Here is a 13,043-nt window from a genome sequence, read left to right on the forward strand (position 1 = left end):
CCTATTGGAGATACGCATGACCCCCTTTATCTCCCCCATCCCTCTACCTTTAATCACCAAAATTTAATAGCATCAATCCCCTAACAAACAAACCTCCCTGCAAAAACTTCAGAAATTTTTGAAAGCCCAGGAGTTAAGCTTCAAAGAGAGTAAACAAAATCATATAACACACACACACACACAAACATCCATACATACAGAAATTACCCCCAAATATTTTTGCATTTTGACATTTCAAGGTCCCAAGTCCAAAAATGTACAAATATGAGAAGAAGTAATTTTTTTGGCCAATTACCATACTTTTCCTGTGTTATATAGCAGCTGGGAAAGTAAAAATCTTACCGTAAACTAATAAAAACAATAATTTGTATATAAAGAAAACAGTACAAAAAGAAAATACAACACTATATTTATTAGCACTAAAATACAAGATTTGGCAAATAAATAAAACAAACTGTTAAAATATATAAAATTTGGGTAACATTTACAAAATATTTTTTTTTTAAATAAAATGAGACTACAGATAGTTGTACTTTATACCAAAAAATGTTAATAAACAAATGAAAACAAAGTTTCATAAACTATTTATAAAACTTGTCACAAAATATAGAATTTAATACTTTTAAATTTGTGATATGTTGAAAATTAATTATAATTAACATGATAAAGCTTCAGAATTTCTTTAAGTATTAAAATTTCATTGGTATATATAAATGCTTAATAAATTACATATTTTTATAATTATACTTAATACATGTGTATATATATATAAACGTAATTTGTGTGATCTTTAATTTCAAAATTTAACATGGCTCATATTTGCATTAGTAATAAGTATTGTCGTAATCTCTCAGTTGAACATATAGACAACAGGAGAAGATCATACCTATAATCTAGGAAAAAAGAAAGAAAAGTTAAATTTGTAAATCAAACAAAATTTGAAATATTAAAATTTAATTAATCTTAAATTTTAATTCTAGTAATTATGAAGAGTCCTAAATGGCATTATAATACCTCTTCATAATTTCTTAAGTTTAATTTGTTGGTACACATGTTTGTGAATAATTGGGACCTAGTAATCCTTCTTGAATGCTGAGTTCTATTTTCAATGTCAAATTTGTAATTTGTTCCAAGACTATGTATTACTGATGTGAGATAGCAGAAATTCCTATATTAGAAATAGTCTTTAATAATAACATTTCGCAAATTATGCAACAATTGTTGTTCTTAGCTACCTGAGAAAGTCTCCCATTACATTTTCTCGAAAGCAACATGACGCTTTCTCGTGAACTATTAACCTCTGCACGGCCGAAATCGTCCATGAATATCACCAGAGACAGCTGAAAAGAGTTAGTCGCCATTATAGTCCTCGGAGAGGAAAGAAGTCGTCATCCCTTCAATCATCGTCCATCTAATCATCACCAAATTAATCATCGCCCATAGGATAACCTTTTTGTGTCTGTGTGTGTGTTGGTGCACGATCACCTGAATAACTAAAAACACCCATCAGAACTGGATACCTCCTGAAAAAACCCATAAGATGATCTTGTTCTCCGATTCAACAAGACCCGACCGGGATATCTATTACCAAAGGTATTTATCACCCCGCGAATTGTATGTGAACTCTCTCTCTCTCTGCAACAAAACTTTATCCAATAGATTTTTAAATAAACCATTGTTAATTGTTAAGTGTATCTGAGTCACTTCCAATGTTGTCTCTCGAAACGACATTACGAATCCGTCTGACCATGAACGGGACTGCTCGCGTGACGTAATTGCCGTCTCAGTTTCCGTGTTCCGAGAAACACGGTGGTGTCAATCCTGACAGGGTACCAAAGAGGTGCCGGCCCGAAAGGTCACACTACTGTTTTAAAAAATTTCAGAAAAACGAATGGTTTTATTAAATAAATATATTGTGCAATGGTTTATAGTGCTACAAAGTCATTTTATTTAAGCCAAACGAAAAAAAATTAAACAAAACAGTAACATAACTTATGATAGACACCATATGAATAAGTGCAGTAGTCTTTTAGCATTGTGCCTGCTTGAACATCCAGTTTATGGTAGTACATAATCTCCCATTTCCCAAAAAGTCTAAACCAGACATGGCCAACATATAGCCCACGGGCCAGATCCGGCCCGTCTAATGAATTTATGTGGCCCGCGATCAATCTTTCAATATTAGCTACTCTAGTCCAAATAGCTCGATGAAAAATTCTGACACCTAAAAAAGAAAAAAGTCAACAACTCACTGTGCATTTAGAGTTAAAGCTCCATTACAAATCCCGTAAGTACAGCATAGAATGTTAATAAAGCATGATAATGTGAAAAATGTATCTGCAATCTCTATGTACAATTTAGTCTCTACAGAGTGACACCACAATGAAATCTCACACAACTTCAAAATCTTCCTAGGGCAGCCTCTGGTTCGGCCCATGGAAAAAGTTTTCTTTCCAATTCGGCCCAGGGCAAAAACTGTTGGCCACCCCTGGTCTAAACCTTTCACAAAAGTTGAAATTTTGGTGCATAAATTTCCAATCACAAATGATGAATTCCAAAACACTGATGTCAATGAACATCGAGGGTATAGTGTAGTTTATTTTCATTGATTCCCAGCTCTGTCATATGTGAAGCTGTTTGAAAAGTTCTAGAAATGGCCAAAAACATACTAAAAAACTAATCTGAATGTCCATTATAATGAAGGAGGTAGCCAACTACAAGAATACAAGATTGGTTTATAAACGGGCTTCCACAATTTATAGTCTACTTAGGAACGACAAGGATAGGATCAAGAAGGAGGAGTGGTCTGGGATGTATACAGAATACTATACAAAACTGATCAGCTAGAGCTAAATAAAGAATACATAGGGGTCACCAACAGGAATTTGAGTAAAAGGCTTAAGGAGCATGTGTTCGATATAAGTAAAGGGCACTACAATACAGCACTATCTAAGGTGGCACAGACTGAAGGTTCAGTAATTGATTGGAATGAAGCTAGGATCATTAGGCAGGTACACTCACTGTCTTTAGAAATGACTGTGGAAAAATTTGAAATATACAGATCAGGTGCTATGGGCAAATGTTTGAACTATAAAGACACCACAAATTTACCAACGGCATGGAAATATATGATTGATAATAACCCGGTATAATTGGTTATACAGCATGTACTCGGTCCATATAATTATGTTTATTGTATGGATACATATTTTTATTGCATTTTATGTTAATTTACTTTATTTATTTTGTTATTTACTTTACTTGGATCCATGTATTTAATTAGTTCTATTTATCATTTATATTTTTGTATTTAAATGTATTGTTCGAACAGACATAGAAATTTGTATTTCGTTTCACATAAGCGTTCAAACTGGAACCGGTCAAAGAAACGTTCCAAGAATTTCAAAAATACCTGATGACCTGTGGAGCGGGTAGAAAATGTTTATAGGATAATAAATATTACTTCTCAGAAGCATAAGGTGTTTGAGTCAAAGTATTCAAAGAATTTGAGTATTTATTGAAAAAGAAAACTAATCTTTTCATATATTTCTGTTCTTCAATGCATACATTCCATTTTTTGTGTGTGTCACTAACAAAATTGATTTTAGCAGAAGTATTTAGATTCTGAATGCATTCAACAAAATACTTTCTATTTAATTTATTCTTCAGTTTATGAGGAAAAAATAAGCAATTAATCGTTAATGTTGAAATACTGTATTTTACTAAAATCTTTAAAATATTTAATAACTATGTGCCATTTAGAAAAAATTGTTTTTGATAAAAATATCTTTCATACCAAGAAAAAAAAGCATGTACTGTACATGTTTAAACTAATAATATAACATGCTATGTAATATTTTATGTAAATTAAATAATTAGTATTTTAAAATGCATGTGTTTTACACTCATGAGATTATATAATAAATAAAATAATAAATAAAAGTTATTTCTAACAATGTTAAAGAATCTGCTACAGGATGAAATTCATATATTTACAAACTAAAATGTGTAAATATGAAATTCATCCATTTAAAAGAATGCCTTGGTCATATTTAACCACTTAAAGTGACTAAATGTCCCGAATTTGGCGTGACAGACCTACCTACTTTAATATGCTATCCCAATTTTTAAACTGCTTCAGAAAATGTCCCACTTTTGGACTGTTCCATAACAGCTGCCATCCATCGAATGAATTGCAAAGCAAAGACTAATCACAATAAGGTTATAGCATCAGGGTTAAAAATTAAGAATATCTGCTAGTTGTCCGGTAGGCAACCAGCTCTAGACTTCTGGTTGTTCTGTAACAAAATGAATTGTCCAAACTGCAGGCTTGTATTTTTTCTTTTTTTTTATAAACTACTAATTCATAATAAAGCTTTTTATTCCTTGTACACTATACAGCTATTTATTAGGTCTATACATAAAAAAGAAAATCAGTCAACCTACAAGGTGTTTGTTTACTGTAGGTGTCAACTTAGCATTTGAGTAGGCCTATAAATTCTTATTGGTTGTGTTTAAAATTTGTCAAAAAAAATTTTTTGTGAAGTAAAATTATATTCAAAAACTCAAACAAAAAAGAATTTGTGATAAAAAATAAAATTGTAATTGATTACAGTAATAGAAATCATGTTTGGGATCACATGCTAAAATTTAGTGCTAAGCCAATAACTGATATATCAAACCAAAATCAATAAATGTTTACATTATTAATAGCAAACATTTATTAGTTTTGGTTTGATATATCAGTTCAACCCCCCTGGCAACAATCCTTTCCAGAATTTTTAATATAGTGCAATTATTATATTTATTATATTATTATATTGAAAGAGGTAGAGAGTTTATTATTATTAAATGCCAAATTACCAGTACTCAACATTGTCAATAAAAGGCAGTATTTTATCAATACAGTATTCAGTATTTATCTAGAATATCAATATTTTTCTGTATTTATTTAAATTTATTAATATAACATATCAAATAACTCTTTATATCAAACAGTGGCCTAACTAAGGGGAGCAAAGATGCACGTGCACCAGGTGTCAACCTCAAAAGGTACAAAAATGAATCTATAGACTTTTCTTTTTGTAGATAATATTGAATTACGGATGCCAAAATTGTTCGGTATGGTTCTGGTATAAAGCCATTGTTGATATCAAAATCTCACTTTAGCATGGTCCTACTAAAATTCTCTTTAAAGGATGCACAAAACTAATAAATGACTAATTTGTTATTCAATACTACACGTAAGATAAAAATATAAACAGCTGAATGATTAATGAGTGCTGATTAATGAATTTTATTTATTAATCAGCATTCGTTAATCATTAAAGCAAAACTATTATTTACAGTTTTTCTGTATTTGAAACACAGTACAACTTGTTCAGTTTGGAACGTGAATAAAACAAAAACTTTTCTATTTCTAAAATTATTGGTCCTGGCAAAAATAAGTCTTTTCTTATATATTTTGTATAAAACTGAAAAACAAAGTAATTTAATACTACAAAATATTAATCTCAACGATGAGTTTTTAATTTAGTAATGTGTTTTAGAAAATATTGTATTTTGATTTGAATCAAATTTATAATTTAAATGCAACAGAGAGTAAAATTGATGAATACATATAACATGAATGAATGATAATATAAATGAATAATATAGTATAAAGTGATCAGACATCCTATATTGTAAGGAAATTGTATTTTAACCTCCTTTTTCATTGTCTTAATACTTTTGGTGAGGATGTCAAAATGGCCCTTATTCCTGGATTTCCAGAAAAATGTCCTATATTTTGAAGAAATGGTTGAATTGAAAAGTCTTCCTACGTAAGTAAACAAATGCCACCATTTGTTAGTTGTTATAGAGATGAGACCATATATAAAATGTTTGGCATCCTGATCCTTCTGATTATGGTGTGTACTTTGCTATGTAAGATGCATCCCACCTTATAAGACAGGCAATTATCAGCAAACAAAAGCAGAAAACAGTATGTCAGTACAGTGTATAAATATCACAAAATATACCTGCAATACAGCTTCAAGAAGTTTTATGAATTTTTATGGGAAAACAAACCCACCACTGTGAAAGATACATTCCTCTAAAAAGTACACATCATGGACTATTAAGAGTCCTATCAGCATATGTATAAATTAATAAAAATAAAAGTACTTATATAATGATTTTTGAAATCTGCCATTTACTATTAAATTTGTGTTTTTGTAGTTTTATCTACAACATACGTAAATGGTCAGTAAGAAAGATGGGCGCAGACACAAGAATAGGAGAGGGCACTCGGCTGTCCTGTATTGGTTGTACCAAAATAGAGTCAGTTTAATATCTCAGTTATTTTTTTTCTTTGGATGTATATTATTATTTATAAAGTTTATTATTAAGATTATAATTATATATAATAAAGTTTAGAATCTGAATTTAATTTATAAACTGTTATGATGAGAGAAATCATCTCAAAGATCAGACCTTTAGAGTGACACTGATCATTCAAATATAAAAACTATCACCATTCAAACAAAAAATTAATTTAATATAACATCTAAATATTTTAAAACATAATTTAAAACTGTAATTGATTGATTACAGGTTTAAATGTACAGAATGAGAAGTGTTAATACAGATGTAAGCATAAAGTTTTAAATATATTGTAAACAAATATAAGTTTAATTTGCTTGCATATATCTGTAATTCACTGCTAAGTTGCATATCTAACCATTACATAACAAAATAAAAATTATAAAGTTAAAATATTTCAACTTCACCAACCTTGTGTAGACTTGGCATGTAAGTGAGAAAACCATTACTAATGTTTTTGGTCTACATATAAAACCTTCAAGTAGATTTTTTTCAAAATCAAATCTTTCTGGTACTAGCGTTTTGATTGGAATGCATAGAAGACCCTCCAACATGTTTGAATTATAATGATTTTTCCTTCTTTTAGTTTTCTCTTTGAACTTGTTGGAGAGTCTTCTACACATTCAAATCTAGAATGCCAGAACCAGAAAGATTCGATTTTGAAAAAATCTTATTGATTAACATCTTATTAAAAGATTAGTGTAAAAAAAGTTTTGTTTGAATTATTTTTGTTCTATACCAATAATAATAATCTTAATCTTATAGTTTGAAATACACTCAGAATGTTTAGAAATTATATTTTTGTTTGAATGATCAGTGTTGTTTTCAAGGTCTGATCTGACAATGGGACTTAAAAAATAGTTTCATCAAATAAATTCTGACTCTGAACTTTGATTACTGATGCCATTTTATATCATAAGAAATCACTGCTAACAACAATGAATATTGCTTATAATTTAAATGTTTCTTAATTATATAGAGATATTTTTAAAGTAACTAATCAAGGATAGATTTATTGACTTATCAAAAGATACAGAGAATATGATAAATTTATCATAATTTTAAGTAGCCATCTGAGGAAACTCAAAACATTTATATATAAACAATGCTTCAGAATCCTGTACAAATATTTGTAAAATATTTTGTATTTTATTATTACATTTAAGTTCAATACTTTTTATATTGCACCAATTTAAATTTTGTTAAAATGAGAAACTGACTACACACTAGCTCCAATTAAAATAGTTAAGAAAATTATTAATTATTCTAGAAATAGAATTTTAATAGTTTGAATATTATTTTTATGTTAATTTGCAATTAGTTGTAACAATCACCAATTATTTTTTATAATTTGTTTCTATTAAATTCTATTTGTTTATATTTAATTTCATTAAAGTGCGATTTCCTCATGCTATTCATCTGATAAAAGTATCTAAGAACGAAGTATTTGTAAATAATTTTATAATAAATTTATAGTAATGATTAATAACATGACCAGGATGGCAAGAATTTTTAAAAATTTAACAAAAATTGAAGAAGAAACACTAAATATTTTCATACTTTGTCATTTATTAAACACCCCTTGAACAGTGTGAAGACACTTAAATGTTTCTTCAATCTTTGTGATATTTTTAAAAATTATACAGTATTTTTCATATAAAAAATATTAAGACAATAAACTTACATGATTCTGTTATTATTATTTTTTTAATATCTGTTTAATGAACAAACTTACCTGAACTAAGCAAATTCCTAATCCAACTGCACCAAGAACAATTAAATTGTCTTTGATCTGAGCTGCTAAAGCCGTAGCACAACCCTAAAATTGAACAATTGCAAAATATATTTTATTTGTATTAACTTGTGTTTTATTCAACATTATAATTGTCTATTTTCATGTAATATTAATATGAAAAAAGTTGAAGTTTTATTTTTTTTTTTGTATTTAAATATAATTTTATTCATACAGTACTAAAATTAAAATATTTAAAATAATAATTCTTAGATAATATAAAGCAGAAGTTATCAACCTAGATATAATTATATTGGCAATAATTTCCTACAAAAAATCTAGCATTTAGATGTTTAGACAATTGTTTGAGTGTAAAGAAAGACTCCATATGATTTTAATTTTAGGAGTCAAAGCTTTATTGGATAAAACACTTTATACAATAAAGCTCTGACTCTTAAAATTTGTAGTGTTTGTGCTTCTCCTGATAAGAGAAATACAAAATTGCTTTATTTTTTCTAACAAAAAAAAATATCTTTCACAATTATTCTCTTTTAACATTAAAAAAGATAATAAACAGAATTCATATTCATGAATTCAATTCTTAAGTTATAATGGAAAGCATTTTTTTGAAAGAAATATACATTTGAATTAACCTAACATTCAATTTACATGGTAGATTAGTTCTGCAAAAGTTATGTAAACTGAATGTAACATTTATATAGAAAATAGATTCCAAGTTTCCCCTGTTTACCCAATTTCAATTTACATACAAATTTTCCAGATCAATCCATTGTGCTTGTAAATCGAGAGTATAAAGATCAGTCGTTAGTAAGACCAATCTGTTAATATAGTAGCATCCAAATATCTAAATTGTAATTTGTGGACAAGAGTATTATCAGCATAATAAAAAATACAATCAAGAAGTATTATCAGTTAATAAAAATTTAACAATTTATAACTTGTGATATATATAAATTTAAAAGACTATTATATGGGATTCTTCAAAAAAAATGTTCACATCTCCATATAACTAGTCACTGCAGGGGTAGTAGGATTGCATTTTTTTGAAGTTGACAATTAGGTGACTTCTTTTATGTGAAGGAAAACTATACAGAAGACAACTGCCACTAAAAATCAAACATAACACTAGTATGGAAGTGACTTGTTAACATTTTTTTTTTGAAGCACCTCATATATTAATATAGTAGATTGATTTTACGATCAGTCAAATACTAACACGATGATATGCATTTGATGGATGAGTTCTAACTCCACAATTAAGGGTCTCTGTTATACAACAACTATCAGGCACTTTATGACCGTCGTCATTCTCTGCTAACCATCGACTATACTTCCAATCTTTATAGCTTTCTGCTCCACAACAATTATACTGAAAAATGATTTATCATTATTGTTAATTATAGAAGAAAACAACTGAAACTTAAAAATATTATAACAGTATTAAATATTTAAAAAATTTATTTTGTATAAAGAGTTAAACTTATCACATTAATATATTGTGCCTAATAATTATAGTAAATAATGAACATGTCATGTCAAGTTCATATATACAAAAAGATTGGCTAATTCAAATATTTTGCTTAATAAGCATTACTTTAAAATTTATTTAATGATTATAAAATTTATAAAAATATATATCTCCTAACTATTTCTCTGGTAACTGATTGTAAAGTTGTATATCATAGTAATTGTTTTTTTGGTATAACGTTTACGTCAATCCTTCAGAGGCCTCGATATGCTGTCAGCGGCTGGATTTGATTATAGAAAAAATAGGAAAAAAGTTGGAATTTATTGTACAGCACATATGAGATAACATTGATTTATTTAATTGTGATGTCTTCGTGGTTGTTTTAATCTTTTAATGTATATTTTACTTTGTTATCTTTATAAAAACAGCCAACTAAAGAGGGACTCGGAAAGAGTCTGAAATGCATTTTGGGTGTATTGTATATATTTTAGACTCAATTATTATAAAATTTCTTTATTCTTTTATAAACTTAGATATAAAATAAACTAAAAAAACTTTTTGCAATATCATATTCACTGGTGTGACAAGCCCTAAAATTTAAGTAACTGGTTATGTTATCACGAAAAGTAAAAAATATATATCTAAATTAATAAAATTATTTTTTTACCAAATATATTTATTAAATTCTATTTTCAAGTTTGACATACTTTTCTTTGCAAGTCATCTATTGCATCAGTTTTTGCTTGATCATATTTATAATCGGATATAAAAGTAGAATTTAATGTATTTTGTAGTTCCGACCAAACCTGAAAAAATACAGAAATTTTATTGATACATAAAAATTTCATTTAACTAATTTTTTATAATAAAGAATAAACTTTCAAACAATTTATCTTAAAATATTAAATATTTGTTTCATTATTAAATTTATTTTAGATAAAATTATCAGTGTATATGTATTTATTTACACAGTTTATCTTATTTTGTTTGTTTTTGCTGATAAATGATGAATTAATATATAATATCAACTGCAAGATAAATAATAATATTTTGTTAAAAAAAATAATAAGAAAATTATNACTAGTTATATATATACAACTGGCGCTAGTGTCTGCGAGGTTTTTTTTTCTTGTTACTCCGTTTCTTCCGTTAGTAAAACTGTATAGAAGTACATTACGGCAACAGCCTCAAGAAGGAATATTAAAAGAAGAAGAAATGTATACTAAACAAAAAAATTAAAATGTCATTGAAAAGAAATCTAAATGATAAGATAAAATATAAGCAGTCGAGAAAAATACTCACAGCAAGAATACAACAACGGTCTTCTTTACAGAGTCCAACGCATCCCAAGATCGATACCAAAAACACGATAATTCCGGCCGTTATCAAAATGTATGCCGTGGCTGCGTAAGTACTAGTATTCAGAATACTAAAATAATGCTGCTTTGTAATCACAGTCCATAGTCCGACACTAAACACGGCACAACCGGTCAACTAGAAATTTAGTTTCGAAAGGATTTATTATCGTAGTATATCTAAATTGTTTAAAATTAATAATCACTTTTTAAATTTTACTTAAAAAACAATACAATACAATACAATACAACACTAGATAACTGAGAGATTAGTATTGATTTATAACCTTAGCACATTCATTGATTTATATTAAAATGTTGAAAACAGCTTTTAAAGAAGCGAGTTTTCCAATTGTGTAGATTACATAATAGCCCACTCTCAATCTTGGCCATTTTCCAAACAGTATCTTGTCCAACACAAACATTTTCTATAACCTGTTTTTTTTTTTTTTTTTATTTTGTATAATTTATTGCAGTATTTTTTTTTTTTTTTTTGACTTCAAAACTTTTGAAATAATTAATAGAAATAACTTCATAAATTAAATTTAATTGGGTAACTATTACTAAAGTGCTTACAACAAAAAAATCAAGAACCTATCATTCCATATCTATCTTATTTATAGGTCATTTTTTTTGTTTGTTTGTTGTAATTCTTAGCATTTATTTAAAAACAGGAATTAAAAAAAAACTGAAGTTTTACATTTTTAGTAAATTTTATTTCTTTTATTTCCTTTCCACAAACTGATTTTTTCAAAATAAAGAAGTATTTATTTATTATCTGTAATACTATAATTACTGTATGTTTTAGTAATAGATACTATTGTTCCTGTAGCAGGATACTGCACCTACTTTCACACCAAAAGTGGGTGTTTCTTGACATATTAAGACTGGTTTTAGGGCGAGTTTTAATGCTAACACTCTGACATCCTGGCTGGAAATAGTTCTGCTGGATAACTAACTGTATATTTATACGATGACAGAATAGCAAATGCTGTTAACTGTTATTTTTAAAGTTTTGTTTAAGGCAAAAGACACCCTTCCTGTTTTAAAACATGTCAAAATATACATAATAAATTAGCATATTTCACAGACAAAACATGGTTTTCCTGTATTAATTTTTTATACAAGTTCTTAAAACTTAATTTTTTTTTTTTTTTACTTACCAGAAAAATAAAATTGAAAATATGCAAAGCATATTTTAAAAACTGTACACTGCAGCAACCTTCATCTCTTTTTCGGTATGTTGCCATTATTATTTATTTTTATTCCCTTCTATTCCTGTCATACATAAAAAAAAAAATAAAAGCAAAACATGTCCATTACTAATTTTAACTCTCTGCTTATGTTTACATGATTATTTACTCAAAAATTTCACCTTGAAATCGTTAAAGTTAGATCAAAATACATCTACGCATCAATTAACACGTGTTTTTCCTTACGTAGTATTAACGGAAGTTATTAAACTTGTTCGATTTAATTGCTATATTAAAACGGTGATTAAAATTTTAAAATGAGTATAATCGAGGTTATTATAGTCGAGGACATTTAAATAACGCAAAAAACTATGTAATACGAGAATTTACAACTACATCTGGATGGTGGCAATCGGTTTAAGTAGAAAAAATCGAACAGTTGGTTGTGTCGGGTGTATCCCAGACAATCGGAGACAAAACAGATGGGGTCAGTGATCAGATAGATTGATCTCTTATCACGTTTCCGACCCGTTCCTCTTTATACTTTATCCGCCTTTTCCTCTCTATTTTTTATTATTTTAAAACATATGTTTTTAAAACGCAAACGTATATTTCGCGATCGCATTACGTAAATCGGAGTATTATCCGCATTCTTTACATTCCTTCGTTTTTTTTAAGCCATGCGGTTTTACCTGAATGGTCATCCTAATATGGTAACATGCTGATGATTTAAAGTAAACTCACATATTTTCCTATGAAGTAAACTACACCTTCAGCACATATTCCTTTCCTGATGGGTTTGCTGTTTCTAACACTACGAAACCAACGAGAGCATAGTCCTTGACACTCCACACATGAGAACTCAAGGACATCCAGTTGTTAATCAAACTACTTCTCACAGGCTAACTCAA

At 28.1% G+C, this 13,043-nt stretch overlaps 1 protein-coding gene across 1 annotated transcript; it reads right to left on the reverse strand.

Annotated features, from left to right (window-relative positions):
• Positions 1 to 802: 802 nt before the first annotated feature.
• On the reverse strand, positions 803 to 13,037 carry LOC111627860 (CD151 antigen-like). Its single transcript, XM_023371524.1, has 8 exons — positions 12,877 to 13,037; positions 12,103 to 12,217; positions 10,887 to 11,078; positions 10,744 to 10,806; positions 10,292 to 10,390; positions 9,333 to 9,485; positions 8,099 to 8,182; positions 803 to 893 (listed from the first exon to the last, which is right to left on the reverse strand). Exons 2-8 carry the CDS (start codon positions 12,187 to 12,189, stop codon positions 825 to 827), a joined length of 747 nt encoding a protein of 248 aa, XP_023227292.1. The 5' UTR covers positions 12,190 to 12,217; positions 12,877 to 13,037; the 3' UTR covers positions 803 to 824.
• Positions 13,038 to 13,043: the final 6 nt, after the last annotated feature.

Source organism: Centruroides sculpturatus, unplaced genomic scaffold (genome assembly GCF_000671375.1).
Source record: "Centruroides sculpturatus isolate CEXI.00-Female unplaced genomic scaffold, Cexi_2.0 scaffold475, whole genome shotgun sequence".
In the NCBI taxonomy this organism is placed as follows: Eukaryota; Metazoa; Arthropoda; class Arachnida; order Scorpiones; family Buthidae; genus Centruroides; species Centruroides sculpturatus.